This window comes from Aethalodelphis obliquidens, unplaced genomic scaffold, assembly GCF_003676395.1.
Source record: "Aethalodelphis obliquidens isolate GAN/ISIS:26980383/991018 unplaced genomic scaffold, ASM367639v1 scaffold12, whole genome shotgun sequence".
Taxonomy (NCBI): Eukaryota; Metazoa; Chordata; class Mammalia; order Artiodactyla; family Delphinidae; genus Aethalodelphis; species Aethalodelphis obliquidens.
Window position 1 is genome coordinate 34,377,239 of NW_020837956.1, and position 27,142 is coordinate 34,404,380.

General features: G+C 49.8%; 1 protein-coding gene across 1 annotated transcript; it reads right to left on the reverse strand.

Annotated features, from left to right (window-relative positions):
* On the reverse strand, positions 1-26,030 carry TRIB2 (tribbles pseudokinase 2). The gene is made up of 3 exons (XM_027113794.1): positions 24,365-26,030; positions 19,216-19,508; positions 1-2,431 (listed from the first exon to the last, which is right to left on the reverse strand). Exons 1-3 carry the CDS (start codon positions 24,632-24,634, stop codon positions 1,963-1,965), a joined length of 1,032 nt encoding a protein of 343 aa, XP_026969595.1. The 5' UTR covers positions 24,635-26,030; the 3' UTR covers positions 1-1,962.
* Between the last annotated feature and the right edge of the window lie 1,112 nt (positions 26,031-27,142).

Consider the following 27,142-nt stretch of genomic DNA (forward strand, 5'->3'; position numbering starts at 1 on the left):
TTTAGTTAAATACGCACAAGTTTATTGATTGAAGAGATTAGGACAAAAACATGAAACCAAATACAGGACAAAGCACCAGAGGCCATAGATTCCCACCATGCATGTCACCAATCTTTCCTCCTACAGGGGACTTAAAAAATAAGGGAGAGGGAAGAAAAATAGGTCCTTCTTGTCTCAGCCCCATCTTCAGAATGTAAAAAACCCTCTCTCCTTTTTATCTTCCATTACCAAAATAGAATCAAGAGCAAATCCATGGCCTCCTTGTCTCCCAACAATGAACGGATAAGCCGCCCTCCTGGGAACGTGAGGCCGGGATCCTGCTAAGTAGGAATAAAGCATCCAAGGTCTGAACATACATGCCACGTACTATAATGAAGCACAGATTCAAGTAACATTTACATACTAGAGTCCACGTGTCACCTACCCAAAAACATGACCATTTCACAAAACGTATACAGGCAGTAAAATCCAAATAACTGAGGTACTGGAAACACAAATATTGATGCCAAAAGAGTTCTGTATCATACAGCAATAGAAAAGCCATAAAAAAAAATTTTGCCACTCGAAATCAAATAAAGCTAGCTAGAAAAGCCAAATAAAAGGTTATTTCAGGGACAGAAATACTCAGAGAAAAAAAAATATATAAATGTTAACTACAGCATGTAACATGTTACCCAAGTTAACCCGTAATTGAAGTACTGGCTTAATACATCACAATGTGACATTTTCCTTAATAAATAGAAGAGTTCTTGAAAATACAAAGGTGCGTATGGGGATAGAGAGCTTGTTTTATTTATATCATCCCAGCTTTCAGCTTATTTTCCTTCCCGCTTGTCTCGACTGAGGTTTTTTTGTCCTAACCAGAGGGGCTTCCAAGCCAAAAAAGATCATACTCCGTAAAGAAAACTCAATAGCTGCCCTGTATTTTATACGTGTGGGACAACCTGCTTCGTTTCACGAGTTGCCAATAAAACAAAGACAAAATATTTAGTTGAGATCAGAGTGTTACAAAAGCTTCAGACTCCGAGAGCATCCAGGATCTCACACTAACACTATCATCTCAGGAAAGAGGCATGCCTGTAACGCAGCCCTCATCGTTCACCAAAAAATAAAAAAAAGGAGTTGAATTTCTCTTTTCCTTTCGTCTTCCTTTCTTTTTTCTTTCTTTAAACTATGATAGCCGTAATGCATCTGGAAGTTTGACTTCTAATAGCTTCCTGCCATAAACCAATGGACACAAAACAGAATAGTGGGTTAAAGGAGAGATTTTTTTTTCCCCACTTCAGGGAGCCAAAGTATTAACATGTCATTTCCTGATCAGGATAGTCAATGTTTATTTAGAAGAAATGAGTTGAAGAACGCAATTAAAAGACACAAAATGGATTTTTATTTTCTTTTAGGTTTAGCACCCAGGTTTCATGTCAGTCTGTGTGCACCGAATTTTTTTTAAACGAACCCCGTGAATTATCAGATAGGTGGTTGGCTTGTTTAAAAATGGGAAAAAAAAAAAAAAAAAAAAACCCCCTTGGCCAATGGTACCTTCCCTGAATCATGACAAGAAGTTAAATGCTAACAGTGCGATGCCAAGATGTATGTTTGAGGCAGAGAGTTTTGATTCTATCAGGATCTGCAATTATTTTGGAACAAAATGGAAAGTGGGGTAGGCGGAAGCAGCCTAACTGACAGGGGTAGTCTCCGGGGGGGCTCCATTAGGCAAGAGAAGCTCCAGGGGGCTCCCGCCCATCCGACAGGACCCCGGAGGCCGCCCCCATCCCGCATCTCTGGTCCCCATGCTACATGTTCAGTCAGCTCCTTGACGGTTTTCCTTCTTTGAACCAAGAAGCCTGTGAGTGTCAGTGTCTTTCTTGCTACCAAACCAGGTGATACGTGTTCCCTGGAAGAAGTCCTCTCCACTGCCCTCTCTTGCTCCTGGTACCTGCTAAGTCACTGTGGGGCGTGAGCTCAGTTAAAGAAAGGGTCCAAGTTCTCTTCCATGTTGACATCCGGCACCAGCTGATCAGACACTTCCTTAGCACCATATCCTGAATTCCAGACGCTAAAATCTGTAGAAAACCAAGGATGGTCCAGAATTTCCTGCGAGGTCAGCCGCTCTGAGGGCTCCCGCCGCAGGATGCTTCGGATAAGGCACTTGGCCTTGGGCGACAGAGTCTCTGGAATGTTGAACTGGCCACGCCGGATCTTGCTGAAGAGGGAACTGGGCTCAATGTCATGGAAAGGGTACCGCCCAACCAACATGGTGTAGAGCATCACCCCCAGGCTCCACACATCAGCTGCTTTGCCCGAGTAGCTGCCATTGGTGTTCAAGATCTCTGGGCTGACGTACGCTGGGCAGCCGTGCTTGTCGGAGAGGGAGTCGTCATCTCCCCGCAGAATGTAGGCATCTTCCAGGCTTTCCAGCTTGACCCGAGTCCTGCAAGAAAGGAAGGAAAACGTGAGCTCATAAGGGTGCTCTGAGACCCACGAATCCCATCATTACATCTCATGTTTCCGATGACCATTCATTCATTGGCCCAGCCAAACGTTACCTACTGAGCACCTTCTACGTGCCAGACCCTACTCCAGGGCTGGGGACCCAGGAGGCAAAGACTTTGCATGAAACTTATGATCTACCGGGGGACTGCAACCTTCAGCAAGTAAACAAACCAAAAACAGCACTATTATCGCCCCATCTTAGTGATGAGGAAGAAAAAGATTAAGTCATACTCTCAAAGTCACACCTGGGTCATGATGGGGAGACACAAGATTTGAACTCAGATCCAACCAGCTGGGAAGCTCACAGAAGCTCTGTCCACAGCTTCTGGCAAACTTGTGGCGAACACGATGCAACATAGGAGCAGGACTTTTCACTCAACGGCATTTTGGCTTCACAACAGCCCTTTACTCGGACGTAAAGGATTTTATTACCCCATTTTACAGAAAAGAACATGGAAGCTCAGAGAGTTTGAGTAACTTGCCCAGAGCCTTCTAGTTGGGAAATAAGAGAAAACTTGACCTCACATATTCCTAAGTCAACAGGAATGCTCCTTCCACTGCACCAAGCTGCCTCTCTTAGGACACAGGCAGAGCCAGGGAACATTCAATCAGGAGTGCATCCCATTACCTAGTCCTTCCAAAGCCAACATCCTCATCTTCTTTCCAAGATTTCCTGTTGAAGTTGCCTCCTGTCCTGCCCATCACACTCCTAGGGTCTGGTCCTTGACCTGGTACATATGTGACTCAGGTTAACTAGATAGTCCACTTGTGCCAGCACATATGTGATTCTGTCTCACATGGGTACATGGGTGTGTGTGTGAATCTTTCCCCCACCAGTTAAGGACCACTGAGCTCGCTGATGGATGCAGGACTCTCCTGGGTATGATGGGGAAGAACGGAGGTGGAGAAATCCTGCATTAAACTCTGAGTCCCTGGAACCGACCTCTCACCTTTATGCAGAAGGACTTGATATCATCACCAAGTACAAAATAAGTATGTGTTCAGTGCCCCCAAGCTCCTAGCCTAGCATCCCTTCCTTAGCCCAGGAGCCTCCCAAGAATTCCTGTGTCCCTGCCCTGCTGTTCTCTGAGTGGAAAGTTAGGCATTATTAACCTTTCAGTGCTTAAAACTGACACCCTCCTCTCACTCTCCTGGCCAGAACACCTTCACTGCCAAGTCCCTGTAAACTCAGTTAATCCCATTCCCTCACACTGATGATGGTCTGCCACGAAGGGGACATGGGACGGGGAAGAGGGGCTAGAGTTAGGGGTTGGGACCGAATGGATAGTGCCAACGAGGTCCTACAAGGTCAGTATCATTCCTATCAGTTGGTTCCTTCATCTCAAAAGGGCCCATCAAAGCATCTACCCTGCTGCCCTGAGGTGTCAGGAGGCTCAGATGAGCCGAGAATAGGAAACTGCTCGGAGAAACCACAATAAGGCTTTATGCCTGAATCAGAGCCCGTGACTCAGGTCCATCCACTGCTACTTCTCTTTCTTTCTCCAACTGCAGGTCTTAGCCTTTCCCCTAAGAGCCACTGAAGGGAGGCGAGGCTCAAGTTATTCCCAGGAGAACTGCTCGGAGCTCTCTAGAGCAAAAGGTCTGATGAAACCCTGGGCTGACTCTAAGATCCTATATTTGGATTACAGGAGTTTCCAAGACCAAAGGGCGACTACTTCCCGGTCCTAATTTCCATCAATGGGCAAGAAATAGTTGTGGTCACTGGAAAAGGTGCTGGGCTAGGAGGTAGGAGAGCAGATTCCAGGCCATACTACGTCTCTTATCTGCTGTGTGGCTGTGGGTGAGTCATTAAACCTCTCTGTTCTCAGCCTTAAAGCAGAGTACCGAACAAGGCAGTCTTCTTTTCTTTTTTAATTTTATTTTTTTTATTGTGGTACAATATACATAAGATACAATTTACCATTTTAACCATTTTTAAGTGTACAGTTCAGCAGCATTAAGTACATGCACACAGTTGTGCAACCATCTGGACAAGACAGCCTTAAAGTCTCTGCCAGTTTTAACATTCTGGGCTTCTGTCATATATAGCAACACATCTTCTTTATATGCTCACCCATATTCTATTATAATCTGGAGTGCACATGCCCTTCTCTTCCCCCGTTAGTGATGATCTGTAAAAATAGGAAGGGTCTAGATGTGCTAATCTGGAATTGAGCGGATTAGAAAGAAATCTCTTCTTCCTTTTCCTTTTTCTAATCTAAGGTGGCAGGTGGAGCTGACTCACACCAGCCTCACCAGATGTTCAGAAATTGGAGGTGAGTCAGTGAAACCCACAGGGCAGAGGGGAAGGGCCGCAAACCACAGGCCGCAGTGGGTTCTCTCTGCAGCTTCCCCGCCCCCCCTCCCCAGCAGCAGCTCCTGCCCAGCTTTGGGACCAGCCAGGCTCCCTCACCTCCAGGTTCACCGTGTTGGCAGCAGAGCAGCTATAGGAAGAATTATTGCAGGGCAAATAACAATAATAAGCCGTCGCATCTGTGTGACGAGGGGCTATCGTCCGGTGGAATGAGACTTGGAACCAGAAGGTTCGTGTTTGGAGCCCCGTGTGTCCGCCGAAACCCTCCGCCGCTGTCTCAGCTCGTCCAAGCGGGGACGACCATCTTCACCCACACGCCCCCCACCCCCTTCCAGACCCTGCACCGGTCCTCACATACGCCGACCAAGCCCAGTCCTTCCTGGGGCCTCTGCACACGGTCCTCCCCACCCAACCCAGGCCCCTGCCCGGAATGCTCTTCTTCCAGATACATGCACCGCTCAGTGTTTTCAGGTCTCTGGTCAAATAAATGCACTTGATTATAGAGACCTTGCCTGACCCTTCTATACAAAGTAGCGCCCCATCCCAGAATCCCGCATCCCCTCATCACCGCCGGGAATACTACGCACTTACACGTCCACGGTTCTGCACTGATACTCTGTATTATGATGCCAGTGGTCGCTTCAGGGTCCTCACCTCATTCCCCACCTCCAGGGGCTCCCGGGCAGGTGGCTAAGGTCACTTTGAACGTGGAGAAAACCACCTGTGTTCCCTGCGGTATCTCCGGCCCCTAGACTAGTAGCCGGCACACAGTACACACTCAATCCCTCGATCGAAGAGTAAAAGGGACAGTCACGCTGCTGAGCCCCGGGAGCGCCCGGGAGCTCACCTTGAAAGGAACAACGGCCCCTGCTCCGGCCCCTGCTCCGGGTAAAGGAGTTACACCTTCCCAGGACTAAGTGGAGGCCAGGTGAAGGCTCTACGGGGGGCGGGCTTTGTAAATTACAACACCTCAGGTGCCTGGCAGGGTGAGGGCAGGAGGGAGATGTGGCGTCCAGGACCTTTCAGGGGACGGGCTTCCCCACCTCAAGCTCTTCGCTGTAAGCCGATTCTAAAGCCCTTTTTACATTCTTATCTCCTTCCGGGTCACACCCCTAGATTCCGACTTTCTCCTTCACCCCGTTAACCCCACCCCCTCCCTCCCGTGGGCAGCAGGGACCCCACTTTCATCCTCACCGCTCTTCCGGAACCCCCCTCCAGATTATGGACAAGGGCCTTCGAAAACGGTTAAGGTCTCCCTCTTGTCAATTAACCCCCTCCCCGAGTTCACCTCTCTCCTCCCCAAACTCAAGACGAGGACTCAGGAGCTATGCAAATACCTAAGGAATCTGAGGGCGGTAAAAAAATTAATTAATCAAAAAGCACTCCATGCGCCGCTGACCTCCGCTGCCCCTAAGCTGATCCGTCGGCCCCTGCCTCCTCCTCCCTTCAGAGGCCGAGCCTCCGGCTGGGAGCATCCGGATCTGTGTTCACATGGCGTTCGGTGCGGCCGGTAGCGACACAGCCACACAGAAGCCAGGCCAGTTCCAAGTCTTGAGGTCAGAGGCCCGGGTTCAAATGCTGCCTCTGACAATTAATAAGTGCCAGATATCAAACACCGTCTCTGCATTTAAGCTTGAGGAGGTATCTGCATATATTTTCTTTTTTAAGATGTATAAAATCAACTTCCAAGGCAAGAATTATTATTCCTTTACGGGGACACCGAGTCTAATAGAGAGGATAGGTCAGCTCATTTGTGGGGAAGACTAGTTAGCGGCTGAGCGCTCGCCTTTCTCCGGGCGGGGAGCTGATGCCAGACCCGCGCCGCCGCAGCTCCGGGCGGAGGAACGCAACCCAGGCTGGCGGGGCTGCGAAGCCGCCCCCTCACGAGGCGCAGCACGCATGCGCCCCAGGGTCAGGGAGCCGGCTGCTTCTGCGCAGGCGTGCAGACGTCCCCCCGGGGTGGGCTGAGAGAAGCCTAGAAAAGGACGGGGAGGAAATGCGGCGCCCCAGGCATTCTTCTGACCTTGCCTCTCTGGGAACATCCTGAACTTGTTTACATCACTCCCAGGCAAGGGTCGAGGCAAGAAGCCTGGATTACGTCTTTAAACAAGGACCTTCCGGGGTGCCAATAGGTCGCGGGCCCGAGCCCGGCTGGAGTTCCAGTTCCGGTCCCCACAGACGTGCCACACAACTGCAGGGCCCTTCAGAGGTCTCTGGGGCTCAGCTTACCCCCGGGGATGGTGGGGGGGCCTCGCCCTCTCCTCTCAGGAGTGTTGCAGGGAGTGCCCGGCGGAGCGCCTGCGCCCGCCAGAGTGGGAGGAAATGAATGAATAGTCTTCCAGCTTCTGAGGGCTCCTCATCAGTCTGGGGATTAGGAATTTCCAGGCCGAGAAATCGATTTTCATAAAACTCAACGGGAGCATCAGATGGCCCTAGTCATTCAAATAAACTAGTCACGGGAGACACAGACAGGACAAGTCACACCCATCATCTCGGTTTTTGTGAAGATTAAATGAAACAATCCAAGTACAGCATCTAGCAAGGAGCGTAGCATAGCAAGTCGGCAAAAAGTGGTGGAAACTAACTAACCTTCTTATTACGATAAGGAACCTACCTTCAGCCCCAAAGCCTAGAGGGGAAGACAGATGTACGAGCCTCAGGAAGATTGAAATGGACATGAATTCTGTGCCCCGGTACCTTCCTGGGCCCTTTGCACTTGTTTTTTTTTTTTTTTTTCCCCTTGCTTAGAATGTTCTTCCCCCAAATATGTGCCCAGCTCACTCCTGCTCACATTATTCAGTACTGACTAATGTAATCAGGATGGGCTTCATGGAGGTGATGAGACCAGAGATGGTACATGAAGAATAGAGACTCCTGAAAGTGACAAGGGAGGATGGTGGAGATTTGTGTGGCCAAAGAGCTGTAAATGACAGTGGTTATCTCCTGCAGCTTCTTGGAGGAGAGAGCCCTGAGCCCCAGGCAGGGTTGATTTGGCCTGCAAGCTGCATCCCTGCGTGCATTCTGCAACCTGTCCCTGGCACAGGCGGGGAACAGCCTGCTTTGCTTTCAACCTCTGAATGAACAAGGCTTACACGGGGGCCGCCTGTGTCCCAGGTGCAGGCCCAGCCCAGTGCCAGGCCTCCTGTTCTCGGATCCCGAGCCAGGTGAGGAAGCCAGAACCAGCAGGATGCAGTTCCACTCCCCACCCGCACAGAGCATCCGCACCCGCCTTGAAAGCCCCGACCCGATGTCCTGCCCGCTCTCAGCAGAGGGTTGAGTGGCTCCCTGTGGGTCACGAAATCGACCTCGGCCTCAGTTTCCCTTCTGTAAAATGAGAACCAATGGTACATGGCCCGAAAAGAGCTCTTCTAGCTTCAGATTTCCCGATTTTACCTTTCCTTTAACTCTGAAGCTATAGGGACTGCAACCCTTCCTCTATACCATCCTGATATTGATATAATAATTGTAGTAACAACAACAGGAAACCACGAATTAAACATCTATAAAATGCTGGGATTTTTTTCAGTCTACATTATCTTATTTCTCATGACAAAACTGAAAGGCAAATATTATATGTGCCACTTCCTAAAAAATAAGGAAAGTGAGGCACAGAGAATGAAATGTTTTAGGTCATACATAGAGTAACTGAAAAAACTGAGCTCTAATCCACGTCAGGAGGATTCTAATGCCAGTGTCCTCTCCAAAAGACACGCTGGCACCAACATCACAGATTTCCTTGGTGTCCAAGACAGAGAAACTTCTTGAGGGATACCCTGGGTTTATGGAGCCAAATATGGCCCCGGGTTTATTCAGCACCAGAGCACCCACAAAACCATCACATACATGATCTAAGTGCTATAGTTTATGAGGGGGATGGTGGGAGCTGGACCTGCCCGTTTACTAGATGAAGAAACTGGGGTACAGAAAGCAGATGTGACTTGTCCAAGGCCACCTGGAAAGTGAGTGACAGAGCCTGTGTTTCCGTGTTCAGTGCTTCTATCCAAAATAGAAAAAAGGTATACATGCAAGCAAATCATCCTTTGCTTTTAAACCTCAAAACCCACCCTGGGCTCTCAGCAGGAAGAGATCAGGACAGGGTCAGCCAGGGAGGGGCCAGGCTGGGAGTTCAGCCAGACCAAGTGGGCTTGGCCTGGGCAGGAAGTCCGGAAGTCACTGAAGGCCGTTCCGTGGGGTGGGTCCAAGCAGGCAAAGGGTCGAGGGAGAAAGGTCAGCCGCAGTCCGCCACAGCCGCTACTGCAAAGCCACCCTTGGCTGCCGGTCCAGTTGTCAAGCAAGGGTCCCAGCTGGGGCTACTGCTGGGGGGACTCAAGGAAGACCTCTGAGCACCATGGGCTGCATTTTGCTAGCCTGGCCGCCACCACTGGGACTCCCCAGGTCGCTAAACTGCCCAATAAATCACTACTCCCTTGAGCCTCCGTTTCTTGTGTGTATAGATCTTTCCAGCAGTCACCTCTGAGAGCCACGGATGCGCCAGCTCCCGGAGATTCAGTGAACAGACCTAGCACTTAGATCAAGCTGCTCACAAATTAGCAAGAGAGCAGCAGGTAAGCCAGTAAGGGAACCACTCGGGGGTGGGAGTGGGGGGAGAAGTCTAAGGGGAGGGGGACCTAGGGAGGGCTGGTAAGTTCTAGAAGGCAGTATATCCTCTGACTGCCCTACGACACCACCCCACAATCTGGGACGTGGTGGTTCCCGCACCGCTTTGATTCAGAGAAATCTGCAGCTTGGAAAGATGAAGTCACTTGCTGGGAAACAGCACAGTTGGGAGGAGAAACCCAAGCGGACTCAAGCACCCAGGTGTTTCCACGGCACCGGCCGCCCAGCCAGGATGTAAAAGCCTGTGTAGCTGGCGTGCAGACGCACGTTCGCGTCCGACTCATCAGGGCTGTGGTGGGATTGGGGAAGCCATACCCCCCCCCCCCCCCCCATGCAGCCTGCCTGCCGTCGTCATAGGAACGGCCAGGACATCCAACGGAGGAGACGCAGCTCAGACTCCTCATGATACTCCATCCACCGCTCGCTCCCCTGCATTGAGACCTGGGTCCCCGAGGTTCCCCCGACCCCAGATCAGTCGACTGAGCCTCTCAGGAAAGCTTCCCAGGCAATCATCCCTGCTCCATGCTGGACAGCGCTGCCCCAAGGGGCCACCAGCCCAGTTTCTTCCAAGAGGCAGGCACATCCTGAGGTGCTGTTTCGGATGATTTGGGGCCCAGAACATTCCTATCCATGCCCCACTGGTGGGGTGAGGGCAGGGCTCAGGCCAGTCCCTCCAGCCCCGCCACCCCCAGCAGCGCTGTGAGCGGCTGGTCCACACACTGGGCCGGACGGGGATGCTTCCCTTGGCAGGGTCCTAAACTGGGGCTTCCCCAGGTGGCCTGAGCAGAGACGGAACAAGTTCAGGGAGTCAGAAAACCGGGTTCTGCTCTTGGTCGTGTCACTAACACGTTATAGGACTTTGGGGAAGGACCTTCCCCTCCTGATTTCTTTAGCTGCAAAGATAAAAGGGCTGGATTTAAATCCCCCTCCCCTCCCCCCCAACTGCCTGAGTCCTGGTTCAGCGTCCTGAAGGGGATGCCCATCCAGTCCATCCTCCACACACGCTTCTGGAATCACAACGTGACCCCGCCCAGCCCTGACTAGAAAACAACTTCAATGGCTCCTCCTGAATTTCAGATCAAGTTCAAGGTCCCAGGCATGAAGCCAAGGCCCTAGACCTCTTCAGCCTTATCTCTGCCCCCACCCCGCCTCAGAGTACCCTTCCCCAGCAGTCCCTCCCCACCTACTCCTGGCACTTTCGGGACCCCTCCCCTTCCCTCCTCCATCACTCGGAACAGCCCTGTGAAGGAGCCCATCTCCTCCCTGACATAATCCTTCTCTACACCCCACTCCATTGTTGGAATATCCTCTTCCTGCTCGCAGACAGCTCTCTAACGCACACCCTTCCTCTCTGACATGGTGTTAAAAATAACCATTGCACCGTGTCTTCCATTAGGGGAGGACTCTGGTATTGAGTCTTGTATCCCCAATACCTAGCACAGCAAGTAGCGCATAACAGGTGCTTAATAAACGTTTGCAAGATAGTGTGATTCTCGCGTCTGTGAGATGCCCCCAGCTCTAACCTGCTGTCTAGAGCTCAGGGCATCTTGGCGTGACTGCTCAAGAACTTCAATGTCTAGAATCCAAAGAAATTTCAAATAGACTGGATTCTGTGCATGGTTTAGAGAAATTCCCACGAGGGCTGGATAAAGGACGTTTAAAATGCGTTTCCATCCACTGTCTTCTTCCAGCAGTATATTTAGGGGATTTTTTCTTATAATATTTATGCCTCCAGGGTATATGGGGCTATTCATCCCCCCATTGAGTCAAATGTCATACATTCACCAGCACTTATAATGCTAAGTCCTGTGCTAGGCATGAGGGTCCAAATAATAAATGGACCACAGCTTACAGTTCTGCAGAGGAAACCAAACCCACTCCGCAAAGTGGAACAACAGGACGTATTAGGACTGCCCGTGGGGTTAGTTAACTGGTGGCCGAGTCTATGTCTGCCAAGACTGCTCAGAGAAAACCGAGTCCTGAGCTTTACTTAGACTCCAGCCGGCCAGGTCCTCGTGCTGTTCACTCGTCGCCTAATTGCATACGAAAATTCCTTCTACGGGTTGAGCACAAGGGTGTATTTTACGTGGCATCTATTTCTGCAGCTAATGTGGCATTTGAGGACCTAACCTTGGGAGCCAGGTCTCCTGGGTACAACCCCCAGTTCTGTGCTGACTGGCTGTACGACCCTGAGCCTCAATTTCCTCATCTGTAAAATGGTGATAACCATAGCAGAACTCACTTATTGGGTTTAAATGGCTTAACTTAAATATAGTAATTAATTCAGATGAAATTCATTTAAGTGTTGGGCCTGGTACCTGGTGGACCCTAGATATTATTTCACTAACATGTAAGTCCCGTGAGAGCAGGGCTTCTGTCTCATTCGGCGTTGCAGTATCTCCAGCACCTAGAATAGTGCCAGGCGCATACCACGTGCTCCATAAATATCTGTTGAACAAATAAATGAATCTACAGGTTGCTGGGGTATGAGGCTCACAGCCATAGAGGATGACGGACAGCAGTCATGACAGGTATCTTTTTTTTTTTTTAATTTAGTGCTGTTTTTATTAATCTCAAGTATTAGCTTAAACTTCAGTGTGACAGATTTGGGATTGAATGCTTGACAGGTACCTTTTTAAGTCCCTGCAGTGCACCACGCTCTGTGCTGGATACCCTAAGTTTATTATCTCCAACCCATGTCAGAGAAGGCAGGCCAAGGTCAAATGGTCAAGTGCAGGAATCAAAAATCTCACTGCTGTGTCCTCTGCTCCATTTGCCTGAGGGGTCCCAGTCGAGCCCATGCGCTAATTTATTAAGCCCCAATAGTAAAGAGCCCAGCCAGAAATCCTGCTGGGATTTCCACTATTTAGTGTATTTCTAAGCACAGAACCTTGAGGAAGCCCTCCCCTCTAACTGTGACCTGAAGCCCTTCGTAAATAAAATGACACCCACCGCAGACATGGATAATGGTATCTTAGATAAATGTCACTTTTGCATAAATCATTAAATCAAAATGGGAATGATTTGTTCCTTGATGTGGAGCTCTGTAAACAGTTCTCTTGAAAAACGGTGTCTACGTGGGAGATCCTAAGTTTTAGTCATTCTGGGCTCCCATCTGGGCCATGACCGAGACGACCATTAGATCAATACATTCCCTGCCCCCTTCACTCTGTCATTAGAATCCAATCTGAGCGGCTCCTACTCAGTAAAAGGCATTTTCAGTCATTCAGTGCCCACCACGTGCGCATGAGACAGCCTCTGACCCCGAGGAGCTCCCAGGCCAGCAGGAGATGAGGACAGTCTGGAGATGCACACAGACAATAACAACAGAGCGGGAGACACGCTATGACGGAGGCAAGTGTGGGCGCTACTGGAGGGTGTCACCGACACATCCTGAGAAGAAAGATCTGGGGAGAGGAGCTTTCCCTAAGGATGGGCCCCTTGTACATCAAAGTGGTCAACATAAAGAAGAGAATTCCAGGAGTTCTGGCTCCTTCAAAGCAAAAAGGCAAGGTGTTTCCCTAAAATCCAGTGAGCCTACAACTTAACGTAAATCACTATTAATGAAAGAAACCAGAGTCTGGTCTCCAGGGATCCAGTGCCTGCCCTCTGTACTTTGTTAGATACTGAGCCCCAAGAGAGGTGAGAAAAACCTGGAAGATCTAAAGGGAGGACTCCTATAGATACTAACACCTGGGAAAGAGAGCACTGACCTCGGTCGGTGTGGGAGGGAAGAGGCCTTCACCCCGCAGGGAGGTGCAGGTCCTCTGGCGCCTGGGCAGAGGGCTTTTGTTCTACCGAAAACCCCAGGCCGCTGGGTTCCTCCGAAGAGTCCCCTGTGGCAGACACAGCACTGATCGGCTTCCACAAAGCAGAGGAAATGAGACCCGTGATGTCAAGAGATAATGATCTCCAAACCAAAGAAGAAACATGTACAGAAGCCGTCTTCTCCTTCACATGGGGTATTTCTGGGCAAAGAAATGTCAACACTGAACTGTGGTTGGGGGCAGGGAGCTGGGGTGAGGGGTGGCAAGGGAGAGGAGAAATCCAGCTGGCAAATGGGGGCTGCTGTAGGCACAAGCCCTGCCCCTGGCGCTTTCTTCAGGTGGCCCCGCTGCAGCCCAGGATGCACCAGCTTAAAGGGCTCTTTACGTCCTGAGTCAGAAGACTGGCCCCGTGTCACCCAGAGGGCCAGACAGCACGTGCAGAAGAGGCCAAGGACAGCAGCGGGATCTCGTGCTGACGGCCAGCTGTGCACCCAGCATCAGGTTCACTGCCGTTAATTCACTTAATTTCAGGAGCAAAGTCCTCTCGTTATGACGAGGCAATGGGGCAGAAGAGGTGAAGTAACTTGTCAAAGTTAAGGTGATGAATAAGTGCAAGAGGAGAGATTGGAATCCAGACAGCAACTCACTTTCCACGGGCATAACTGGCCTTGTCCCTTAGAGGCTGGGATTGAACCATGCGCCTCAAGGAGTAGACTGACCAAGCAGACCCCTCTAATCCCAGAGCAGGGCGAGAGGGGCTGGAGGACGCAGGCACACCCTCTGGGAATTTGAGCACTGCTCTTCCTCAGGTTCAGGGCCCCAACCAACAGGGGGCCCCTCCTACACACACAGACCATCTCAGATTTTACGACAGGAACTGGGGATGCAAAGGGTGTGTCCAGGGCGAGTTCAGCCAAGATAAGGGTTTAACTTCCTCAAAACACAAACAAAATGACTGAGGCTCTGCCCTGCAGAAGCATCTCGGCAGGGAGGAGAGGCAGCAGCACAGGGGCAGAAGCACAGTGGCCGGTCCAGGCCTGTTGGGGCAGGATCCCTCACTCCCTGCCTGTGTTTCTGTCCCCCTTGCCTTTGGTACATTGCGTCAACCTTCTAGCCCTTCTGAGCATCAGGTTCCACACCACATGTACTTGACCTGTCAGGCGCCCTCATAATACGGATCCAGTGATTATAATTAAAGAAAAGAAAGAGGAGGAAGTGGCTTAAATCTGAACCCTTCCATCACAAGGGCTCCACCTTCATGGAAATGGTTACTGCATTCTCCATTCTCTGGGAACTGCTCCCCCATAACGGTACCATTTTATCAATGACTCTAGGAGCAGCTGTTGATTAGTAAGTGCCTGCCCTGCCCTGTGAGTCACAGAATCATCTCACTGAACTCTCACAACCACCCTACAGAGATGCAATTATTATTTCTGCTTTGAGGAAAGAAAGTGCAGCTCAGAAGCATGAAATGACTTAATCAGGTAGCTAATAAGTGGTAGAGCCAGAATTTGAATCTAGCTCAAATAAAACAATAAATAAAATAAAAATAAACAAATAAAACAGGAGCAGAAGAATCTGAGGTGCTGCTGATTCGACACAGAAGCAGAAGGCACCCTAGCATCAGGGTTAATAGAACATTGGGTGTCATTTGTATATGATGTCTGCAAAGCCACTTGTGGGAAACTGGACTTGCGGTGATGACAGTGCCATTAAGAATGTTCCCATGGATGGCCATGGACTCAAGAGTTACAGATGGTCCAGAATGGAAAATCTGTGCATAAGAAGTCAGCCCGGAGGCAGGTCTCTTTCTGAACCACGTGGGGCACAGTCAATATCACTATGTAATGCTTTCACCTTCTATCACTTTCAAGATCATCAAGGAACAAGAAGCACATCCTTGAGAGAGAGAAGACAGATGCAAAAGAGGGGCTTCCCTGGTGGCGCAGTGGTTAAGAATCCGCCTGCCAATGCAGGGGACATGGGTTCGAGCCCTGGTCCAGGAAGATCCCACATGCCGTGGAGCAACTAAGCCTGTGCGCCACAACTACTGAGCCTGAGCCTGAGCTCTAGAGCCCTCGAGCCACAACTACTGAGCCTGCAAGCCACAACTACTGAGCCCGCGTGCCACACTGCTGAAGCCTGTGCGCCTAGAGCCTGTGCTCTTGCACCAAGAGAAGCCACAGCAATGAGAAGCCCGCGCACCGCAACGAAGAGTAGCCCCCGCTCACCACTAGAGAAAGCCCGCACGCAGCAACGAAGACCCAACGCAGCCAAAAAAAAAAAAAAAAAAAAAAAATAGAGTGCAAAAGAAGTGTCTGGTGATTTGAAGTTTAATAAAGCAGTGCTTCCTAAGTCTCTTCTATGTCCCGCCCCCCCATCATAGGACCAATGCATTAAGAATCAGAGAACAGACACAGACGCCGTCACCTAACTTTTCAAAAGCTTTCAAATTCAACCTATTGTTTCTAACGCTTCGTTGCTGTCAAGAGAGGAAGAAGCTTTAGTCCTATTGAAATACCTATGGATTAGGTCCTATTGATTAGGACCAAAAGTGAAGGCTGCCAGCAGCATGGCCCCCAAGAGATCCCAGGGCCCCTGAGTCCTGTTCTTCTCAGGAAATACAAGTGAGGTTGCCACACAGCCACCGTGCAGACCGACAAAGAGACTCTACCATGAAACTCGGGGGCCCCTGGGAACTAGAATATGCTGAGTGACAAAACCCGTCTCACAGTCCCAAGTCGAGAGGTTAAAAACCAAACAAGATGAAAGAAGGCCACTAAGCATTATTCCTCTTTTACGAAAAGTTGATGGTTGGGTGAAAATTAAAAAGGTCCTGTCAGCTACTGATGAAAACATTCAGAATGTCCTTGAAAAGGAAACAGCAACCTTCTCGGAGCTGCCCAGACAGAGATACATGTCGTGTTCAGCACAGCAAGTTCGTTGGTACCTCAGCATGATTCGGGGCAGAAAAAGAGCTCTGGAAGGAAATGATAGGATTTCTAGGCTAGCTCCATCATCGGACTGGTTGTGAGACCTTGAGCAAGGTCACCTAGCTCCTGTGTGGCCCAGGTGCCTCGCCTGTGGCATGGGGAGTTCTCCTTCCCCCCGATGGTCCTTCGGGAGGCCGGGCTGCTCGGGCTCAGGTGCTCAGACATGCTGCAAACAGATGAAGACCAGCTTCCTGCCTGTCACTTAGGTTGTGTTTTTCAGAAGGAAAATGCTCTTTGGAGTTAAAAAGGATTGAGCTTTGACACGCCTGCTCCAGTGGTGTCCTGGTTTCACATTCACATGAGATGCCTCTTTCTAGTTCTTTCTAGAAAGGGTCTGCTCTTCTGCATAAGTCAAACATAACTCCAGACTGAGCATCAGAGCCCCGCAGTTCTCGTGTTGGAAGCGTCTTACGCGTGGGTATTTCTTCTCCAGCCCCTCGACATCAAAGACTCTGGCATTGCCACAGTGCACTGATCAGCAGTCTTACACGTCTTCCTGTAAAGGACAAGCAGGCCTGGGGGAGAATCCCTGCACCAGCAAATGTGAGGTCGGACTCAGCCCTTATCTGCTTCCAGACGGCTGTGGGCTCTGGGGTGAGCACCCTCACCTCTGGGGCTCTGCTTCTTGGTGGCAAAACAAAAGGGCTGAAGCATGGAACCTCTAGCGTCTGCTTCTGCTCCCATGTCCTGTGACCTGGGAACATCCAGCCTACTCTGACTCACTTCACAAATCTGTGTCTACCACGGCTGTGCTAAGCCTGGATGGGTCACCCACCCCATGTCCTTGCTGATGCCTGAAATTCCTCTCTAAAGAGACAAAATCAAAGGTGATGTTTAAAAATGCAGATCCCCACGAGAGAGAGCATTGATTGTCCTGACTCCTGGTGGCGGCCAAATGAATTTCTTGAGAGCTGACTTAACAGAGGTAATATGTCCTTATTTCTGCTCTTTCATGTCTGTAACTTTGAGACTTCGCCATGCTACACTTCGGAGCCCTCATCTACCCAATGGACATGCTAATACTCACCTCTCCAATTTGCAGAGAGAATTAAGTGTGTTAAATGATAACCTTATGGTAGGAGCTTATAGAGGTCACCAAATATTACCTCTTATTTTTGTAGTTAGAGTTATTAGATCTTCAAGGATGGTGGAACACTGAAGGACAAAGAGGATACCTCTCTGTCAGTATTCTGCTGGGGTCAGATGTATATATCTTTCCATATGAGAATATTCAAAGCAGCACATGCCTGAGTGTTGGAACTCGGGAAGACCTTAGAGCCAGTAGAACTGAGCCAGGACAATAAAAGGATGAGGAACTTGAGGCCAAGGGGAAGGGACCAATATAAGGTCACAGAGTGGAGTAAAGGCAAAAACAGGATAAGAACCTGGGTCGCCAGGCTCCAAGGGCAGACACACCTGAGCTGAAAGAAAAGTAACTATCGCCCCACACTCTAGATTTTCAAATAGCGCCCCCGACCTTCTTTAGTTTGTTAATAAAGGTAAATGCCATCCACTGTCAGAGACCGGGATATTGGCCACCACGGATTCCTATGATACTCCTTTATGGGTAAAAATATGGAACAATAATCAACTTCTGTGGGTCCAGGAAATCCAGGGGCTCTCTGCACTTTGTATACTCAGCTGGATTATAAAAGTTCATGAAATTATTCCATTTGGGTTAAGTAACCACAGGCCCTTTGACCTGTGCTAATCCCCAAATGCTTCCCAGACATTTACTGCCCAATTAGCTCAAACCATGAAGATGGAAAAACCAAAGCACACACCATGTGGTCTCTCTCATTTGGATGCCGTGAGACTTCTACAAGCAATCGTCTAAATACACCACAGGCCACTGGGATGGATGGCCAACTAAATGGAAGATGGAAAGGTCTGATAGTAAATCTATTCCAGACGGATAAAAGGGAGCCCCGAAATGTTCACTGAGTGAATGAATGAATGATGTGCACTAGCCTTGTATTCAGATGGTCCTTAATAGCTTTGTGACAATGGAACCTTCACTTCACTAAACACTTTGCTAACGGGAGCTGAGGATGCCCAAGGCAGTCCGGAGAATTCCATGACATCATGTATGCAGAGCCCCTGGAACAATCCTTGGAATAGTCAGCAATGGACATAAGTCAGCTGCTTCCACTCCTCTAAAAAAGCACATTATTAAAAAGAAAAAAAGGAACTTGAAAGAGTTTTTACAATCAAAGTCAGCTGGAGGAGAAAGCAGGTCCCCAGTGGGATCTGCTAAATAGAATGTAATGAGTTAATGGAAGAACCATGAATGAAGCCCAGATGCCTAGCATCCTGTCCGGTCGTCTCCTAAAATAACCGAGACCTTCACATTGCCAGGCATGTGCACAGGCAGGTTCCTCACCTGCAACACTGGTCCTTCCCACATTGCCTACAACACATTCACCTTTCAAGTCTTGGCTCCAAAATCGCCTCTCCTATAAAAACTTTCTTGACTCTCCAATTCCTAGTCAGAACTGACATCCCAGCCCTCAGTTCCCACCTGACCCAGCACATAAGTGTATGTAGGGTCTGTAACATTTCCTTTATAGGTCATTGACTAGCTAATGAAACTTGATAGTCACGGTACTGAGACTTGTAATTCATCCTGAGGAACAGACTTAGGAAATATCTGTTGAATGAGTGACGAATGAATGACAAACAACTGATCCCAGGCGTGGAGGTTTCCGAAGGCGAGCTTTTCAAAATCTTGCCTTATTCACACTGAAAATGCCACACAGGCTGGCAGCCACCTTCAGAGTTCAAGACACCAAGACAAAAATAACTACTGGGTCACGGAATAATCTGGCACTTGTGAGCATCTGATAACATCTCTTAGAGGAGCGGCTATTTGCTTTCTAAGGGCACTTCAAACACTGCGACACCCACCTCCCTTTGTCTTTCCACGCTCCCTCCTCCTCTCCTGGACGGCAGGCAGCAAAACACAACGTCCACTCCAACCTCTCTGAGCAGCCTGCTATAGTACACGGGCCTGGACAGGAACGAGACTCACCTTTCTTCGTCCTTAAAGATAAATTTCCGCAGCTTGAGGTCCCGCAGCACCAGCCCGCCGTCGTGGCAGTGGGCCACCGCTGAGGCGATCTGGTAGAACAGCCTGGCCGCTTCCTCCTCCTTCAGCTTCTTGCAGGTGCGAACAAAGGAATGCATGTCCCCATAGCTGCGCTCAAAGAACACATAAGCTTTCGTCTCCCCCAGGATGATTTCGGTGATTTGGTTGATGTTGCTGTGGGCAGACAGGCAAAAGCAGGGGGCCAGGGACTCCTGGTAGCAGCTGATATCAAACACCTAGGGCAGGATGAACAAGACCAAGAGTCAGAGTACAACCAAATCCTGTACAACCGAGTCACAGAATGTGGATGCCTCCCAGAAACGTGGGCCAAACTTGGACCCAGACCACACTGGCCTCGCCTCCTACCAGCTGTGTGGCATTGAATAGCTCGCTTGACCTCTCTGAGCCTTTGAGTCCTCGTGTGCAAAAGGGCAAGTGATTGACTCACCGTGTCAGGAGGATTATAGGAGAAAACGAAGGTCAGAATGCTCAGCCAGATGTAATACAATACACAAGTTGTGTATCACAAGCTGTGTATTGTATTACACAAACTGTATACACAATGACACAAAACAAATCACAAATAAGTTTATGATGTTTTTCTCTCTATCCTAATCCCCTGTGTTTATAGAAAAATTAAGGCAAAATTTGCAAGTGACCCATCCCAAGCCGCACAGATAACACCTTATTTACCTTAAAAAAAAACGTACACCAGCACTACACAGCTACAGCAACTGTATACAACATGTTTTGTGCTGCATAATTGGGTTGTATAGCAGTATACAACATAACAGCAATTAATAGGTTAAATGCGTAGACTGAAGGTTACCTAATTCAATACCTTCATTTCGCAGATGTGGAAATTGAGGCTCAGATAACAAGTCAAATCAAGCCCCCAGTGGCAGAGCCAGGAAAGGACACAGTCCTTCTTATTAAGAAAGCAGACACGCTCCTTTCTCTCTTCCCTCCACAGATATGTAGCTCAATGAATCAGTTATGCAATGATTTTCTATGAATCAGAATAAGCCTGTGAAATGCCACCTCATTGTGGGGTTATTTAGAAAGAAAATCCATCCTCAGTACCTTTTGGAGACAGATCTAAGAGGAATTAACACTACCGAGATTTTTCTGAGGTTACAAGAAAACGCCTTCATTCATTTAAAGAGCTCCACTAAATCAGGGATACAAATCTCTGGGTTTGGAATGTGGCTTTCCTACCCGCCTGGGAATGTGAGTATGATGAGTCTATCTGGTGCAGCAGAAGTGAGGTGCAGGCTCGACGGTTCCTTGCTGGGAAGCATGGGAGGCCAGGATTGCTCTTACAATACACTGAACGTTATCGGTTCACCATCGCTTAGCTTCTTAAATTTCTTTTTCATTAGTTAGAACATACTCTCCTTGATCATCATTTTGCAGTGTGTGTGGGAAACGCTGGCCTAGAATAATCAAATCTGAGAATCTAATCCTGGCTTGGCCACCAATAACCCGCACGAGGGGATAAAGCCCTCAGAATCACTGGGCCTCCCTCCTCTTCAGAAACTGAAGACATTGATTTAGAACATGGTTGACCTTTTTTGGGTCCAGATCCCACCTGAGAATCTGATAAAAGCTCTGTCCCCTCTTAGCTGACAATGACCACTCAAAAGCATGTATAATACTGGATTTGTCTTAAGGGGATTCACGGGCTTTCCAAAACCCAGCCAGGGACACAGGCTGCTCCTTAAGAATCCATGAGTTAAGTCTCTCTTAGCTGCAAAAAACAAACCCCAAAAATCTGTGAGTCAAACCGGCCTCCTAAGAACCTCGGGAGGGCTGGTGCGAACCCCGGCGAGGAAGCAAAGTAACGTTGTGAATGAACCATAATAAGGCATCTCAGGAAAGTGGCACAGCTGCTGCCACTATAACCTAGAATTTAAGAATGAATACTTCAGTGTCTCCAGAGACCACAAATCACACCCTGATACTGTCAAATGATGACCTGCGAGCGGTGACCTCAGAGGTCCGTTCAATTAGGAATCTGAAATGCTTGAGTCAACTTTAACACCCAGACTGCAGGCAGCAGAAACCCAGGAAAGCCTCAAAAATTTCCCGGAGAGCAATAAAGGCTTTGCAGTGGCTAATGTAAACACTGTGTTATATAAGGAGGATGCTGGGATCTGAAGAGCCAGGCTTCAGGCTGTGTCACCAGTACTCATGGAGTTATGATTATTTATAACATACTTCCTGCTTCGAGCTGCATTTTTAAAAAAATAAAAGGAGTTTTTTTTTTTTTTTTGCTCAGTACCTTTAGTCTATTATCCTGTCCTGCTGCTGAAAAACTGGATGGACATTAAAATTAAAAAAAAAAAAATCAAACAATTCATGGCAGCTTCAAAATGCAGCCATACCCTTTGTAGAAGAGACTAAATTAAATTCCAAGATGGTGGACAGAGTATGAAAAATAAAGGAAGTACTTATGTTTTCCCCAACGGGTAGGAACCAAACTTTTATTAGTAGCTATAACAGGCATTTATGGGCTTGGATTGGTATTTAAACCATCACCTTCAAGTGTAAAATCAAGCCATAAGCCTGGTTGCCAGCTTCTTTTAAATGTTTAATTTGGAGCCTTCGTTATATAATGTGACAGTTCAGATAAGGCAGAGATTAGGCCATCATTCACAGCCTTTGCAAAAAAAAAAGTGCCCATTTTGTGAAGATGGTAATTATGTCAATCTGCACAGTAGCTACAAGCATTTCCATGAAAACAGTAAGCTAAGAACCCCCTAAAGTCCCCTTCCTTCATCTGCCTAGCTTAAAGTAGGCACAGGGAGACAATAAACAGGCATGATTATTTTGGTTAAATGACCCTCCAGTCTCTCTCTCCCAAATTATGTCCTACAGAATTCTACAGAGTTCTCTGTAAGTGGCATTTTACATTGGATCTGTTTTTGCAAAGACTTTTTTTCTTGGGTCAACACAGAGCTAGGAGACACGAACTCTATATTCTGAGATGTCAAAAGGAACTGGAATTCAGTGTGTAGATTTCACTGAGCCTTGCAGTAAGTCCACGGTGCCTACGTGAGGGTAGTTCATAGAAGCAGCCTTATAAAACCACTTGGAGCTTCCTAGGTTATGTACAACTGTGCTTGCATAAGAAGTCACCCACATCACCTCTGGTAAAAAGGCAGGCAAACAGAAGCTGCTGTGTCTTAAAGGGATGACCTCTGTCAAGCAGAACAATGATACTGCACTTAAATCCACTTGCAGCCGCATGGTAATTGGTGAGGGGCTGATTCAATCTTTGCAAGAACTGAACCAGCCGATTAAGTACCGTTTCAGGCCAGAGAGCAAGTCTACGAATGACACTATAAGGTCAGCCCAAAGTGAAATATGTCTTGAAAAATCTGAAGGGAGAAAGAAACAGCAGGAGCCAGAGTCACCTCTGCCTTTAAACAAAGAAATAGCGGGCAAGATGCTTCTGCAGAATTTGGCGGCAGAGTCCCTTGACTTAAACGCGTCTCCAGCCTTTGAAAAATATTAAAATGCTCTACCGAAGTTTAGCAAAAGGAGTGAAAACACTCACTACTGGGTGATTGTGCATATTTCATATGAGAGTGGCAGCTCTGTGGAATTCATTCATTTCAAAGGATGACTACCCCATTGTACAACGTTGTAGGTCTTCTGAGAATTCAATCCAGCTCTGAATAGCCTACTGAATTTTGGTTAACTGGGAATAGCTGCTCTGAGTCTCAATAGCTTGGAGAAGGTGCAAAATACCAAATGCTCAGTACAAGCAGAGAGAAATATTTAAAGAGTCTCTGATTTTCCCCAGCCGTCTGAACTGAACAATTGCAAAACAGACTGGAGACCCTTCACAAAACCCATGTTTCACAATGAAATACTCCAGTCCCCTGTGAAAGAAAGCAAGTCCACAAAGCAGCCTGTGGTTGATGGTAAAAGTGTGATGCATTATTTGCAGCACAGCTGTGCCGAGTGCCCATTTCAAAGACATCAGGGGTCCCCACTCCTTACTACCTCCTTACCTCCCTCCCCCCAAAAAACAACAGTGAGCAAATCTAAAATTAAGCAACAGTGAATTCTTGATCTATGTCCAATTCCTGGTAGCCTGCTCTACCGTCTTCATTTTTTGTTTGTTTTTTTTGCAACTAGTCTCCTGCTCATCCCCTTGTCTGGAGCCCTGTGGGCGCACACAAAGACACAGACACACTCAACACAGACGCCAACCAGTTCAGGGTCAAAGACGAAAAGGAAAGGAAAGTGCCCATCTCTGCATTAGCACTGTGAATCCCCGAGGCTCCAAATGCTGGCCTCTAAACCATACAGGCAACGGTGTGTGCTGAGGGGTGGAGTAGCAGGGTCGAGGGGGCTCCGGCTCGGAGAGCTGGAGACGAGAAGGAACGGAGACAAGAGGAAAAGACCCAAAGGATTCACAATTTCCTGCACCCAAAGGTGCGCTGGCGGCTTTGATTTCCACCCCCAACCCTCCTTTCAAGGCTCCTGGCAGAAGCAAGCTCTTTGTGAACTCCTTCCCCGCGCTGGGCCCCTGGGCTCAGCCAGAGGGGACACCTTTGTGTGTCTCTTTGAAGGGGCACCTACGGAACAAAGGTTCAACACCTGCACGCTGCTGAGAACAATGGCTGCGAAAGGAACCAAGTCATCAGCGCCTTAAAATTAGCGGGGGATTCCCTCCTCGGTGTTGGAAAGGGGAGGGGGCTGGACCCAGGGAGCAATCCCCGGGCAGCGCGACCCGGCGTCGCGCGGAGGAGCTCCACGAGCCCTTGGGAGCACGCGTGGCCGTGGCCCCCGCGCAGTCCCGCCGCCCTCCCCGCCGCGGGCTCTCCCCAAAACGCCCCCGCCGCAGCCCGCCGCATTGCCCGCAACGCTCTAAAAACTTCGCAACTAGTCGAACAGGAACAAATAAATACATAACCCCATTTAACGAGACCACGGGTAATTATCCCGCGAATCTCCCTCCCCCCGCCCCGGACTGCAGGGCTCGGCAACCTTCCGCCCCCTCCGGCCCCCTCCAAAAGGCCGGGGGGATCTTCTTAAAAGACAAAAAAAAAGCAAAAGCAAACCCCGGGCTCTTTACCTTGCACACCAGCTCCTCTCCACTGTGCAGATGCACGGCACGAAAAACGTGGTCTCCCTCCAGAGGTTCCAACAATAAGTATTTCCCGATGCAAGAAACGCAATGCGACAAGTTCGGAGTCTCAGGCGGGCTCGGGGAGCCAAGGTTCGGGCTGAAACTCTGGCTGGGTTCGGCGGACCTTATAGACGACAACTCTTCGAAATCCTGGGTTTTGTTCCGCGATCTCCCATATCTTGCTATTGTGATGGGGGTAGACCTGTGTATGTTCATGAGTGTGGGGATCGCACTCGACAAACAAAAAAACCCGCTGGAGAGACGAGTCGCTGGCGAGTGCGTCTGCAGGCGCCTCGGTGCCACGGATTTTAAAAGGGAACGAGAGGGGAGGGGACGGGAAGGGGGCTACGTGGAGAAAGAGTTAGAAGCCCCCAAATGGGCGCCGCCGGGCACCTTGTCTGCTCCGAGCCCGGCTCCCGGGGGTCCTCGGTCGGCAGCAACTCGGGTCCTTTTGTTACCCCAAAGCCGCCAGCGATTTGCAGAATCTTCGCACTTTTAGTTTCTCTCTCTCTTTCTCTTCTTCCAGCGTGGATCTAGACGAGTAACCAGGTTGCTAAGGTGGGGAGCTGCAGCGCCGGGTCTCCCGAAGCGATCCCCACGCAGGCTTCCGAACCGCAGACGGGGCGGAGGAGCCCGGCTGTAGTTTGTGCAATCTTCGGGGAGCGCACGGCCGCTGCTTGGTCTCAGCGCGTTAGAAACCAAACAAAAAGAAAAAGGAAATAAGCACGGGTACCGGCTCGCGCCGCACCGCAGACAGAATCCGCGCTGCACCCCCTTTTTTGGTGGAAAGGGTGGGGGGCGTGGAAGGGGGGGTGCCGGAGAGGGTAGTTACCTACGTTTTAACTGTAGATGGCGTCTGAGGCTTTTCCAAGACCGCAAGAGCTCTCCAGAATTTAAACAAACAGACAAAAAAAATAGCAAGGGAGCATTTAACTTAGAGCGGTCAGCGCTGCCAACAAAAGATTGCAAAAGCTGGGCACAGAGTTGTGGTCCGGGCACAGGTACCACGGCAAAGCCCAGGGCTTGGCCCGCCGGGCGGAGGTCAGCACCGGCTCATGCTGTCGCCGCTCCCTCGCGCTCCAGATCGTCCTCCGAATAAAGCGAGAAGTGCGGGCAGGGACAAGGGTAGATCAATGGTCTCCGAGCTTCCGGGGGTCCTCCCGGCCCTGGAAGGGGATGCACCCCCAGCCCAGTCAACCCGCGCTGTTCCTTTCTCGTTCGGTAACTGGATCTCGCCTTGGAATAATTTGCAACCACTCCGTCTCCCCTTACCCTCAACCCAAATTGCCTGGCGGGGTTTGTTTCGGAGAAAATTGACGGCTTTTCTTCTTCTTTTATTTTGTTCTTCCCCCAACCGGAGGTAAGAGGAATGTGTACTTAAAATTGAAGGGGACGGCTGACGGTGCCCGAGGCCAATCCCCGAGCTCAGCACGCCCGCATCTCTCTGCGAGGCGGTATTAATAGTTACTTACGTGGCCGGGGATCTCGGAGCGAGCGGGGCCGTGTGTGCGCGTGTGTGCGCGCGCGCGCCTCGCTCGCGCTCAGTCTCCCCATTCAATGTCACCGACACATTTCTACGGCGCCTCCGCCCCCCCCAGCGGCACCGGCGACTGGCTCAGCCCAGAGCAGGCCCCGCCCCTTCCCCGCCCGGGCCGCCCTCATTGAGCCGGGTGCCCATCAATCAGCCTCGCCTCTGCCAGTCCCGGGGCGGCTTCCCGCGCCCGCCGCCGGCTGCCACTGCCATTGCAGCTCCCGGCCCCGGGCGCGGGCGCTTGCGTCCCAGTTGGATGACTCGGCCCGGGCGAGGTAAACAAAGTGCATTATCCAACCGCGGCCCGGGGCTGGGGAGGTAGAGCACCGGACCGGGGAGGGAGGGTCCCGGCGCCTCCACAGGCTGACTGCGCGCGCGGCTGGGCAGGAGTCGCCCGGTCACAAGTACCCAAGCAGCTCCAGCGGTGGCTAGTGGACTTTCTAACCCGTGCGTCTTCCCCAGAAAGCCAGGCATCCTCCGAGCATCAGGACACCGCTGCTCACGTGTAGCTTTTCTCCGTGGAGAATGTGCTTGCATCAGTGGTGCCGCACGGAGTTTCAAAAATTAGTTTCGTTATCTTTTTCCAACACTCTTCTCCCCATTTAAAAAGAAATCGATTGCTTACTTTTAGTTGGTGTCACCCTCCAAACCCCGCCCCCCACCAAGGCTTTGAGTATTTTCTGCAAAAGACCAGCTTGAAGACACCTTTTAACTCATACCAAAGGTAATCACTAATTCTTCCTCTCCCAAGACAGTGCCCAGAGGGCCTTGGCCCAGTGAAACAATGCCCTCAATGCCCTACGCACACCTCCTGCGAGGCTCCAGGCCGCTAGCCAGAGTGGCGCCCCCTACCCCGACGCACACGTGGACCAAAAAGGCGTTCAACACTGAGAATCAGGTGAGGGCTGCCTTTTCACTCCAGTTATTCTCAACTTCTGCAGGAGGTGCCAGTCCTCTGACTTAGGCAGACACACGTCAGGAAAGGGGCTTGAACTCAGGCAGAGACTGGGACCTCCAGGCCTTAACCTAACGTGTCCTGGTAAATCAAGCAATCTGGTCGGGGGAACAAACTTAAATATATATATAAATAAATAAAAGCCAAGGGGCTGGGAAAGGGGCGTTTACAAGACTCTTGGAGCTTTTCCATGCATGTATGCATATTTTCTAGTGGGGGAGGAAAAGGGGACTATATC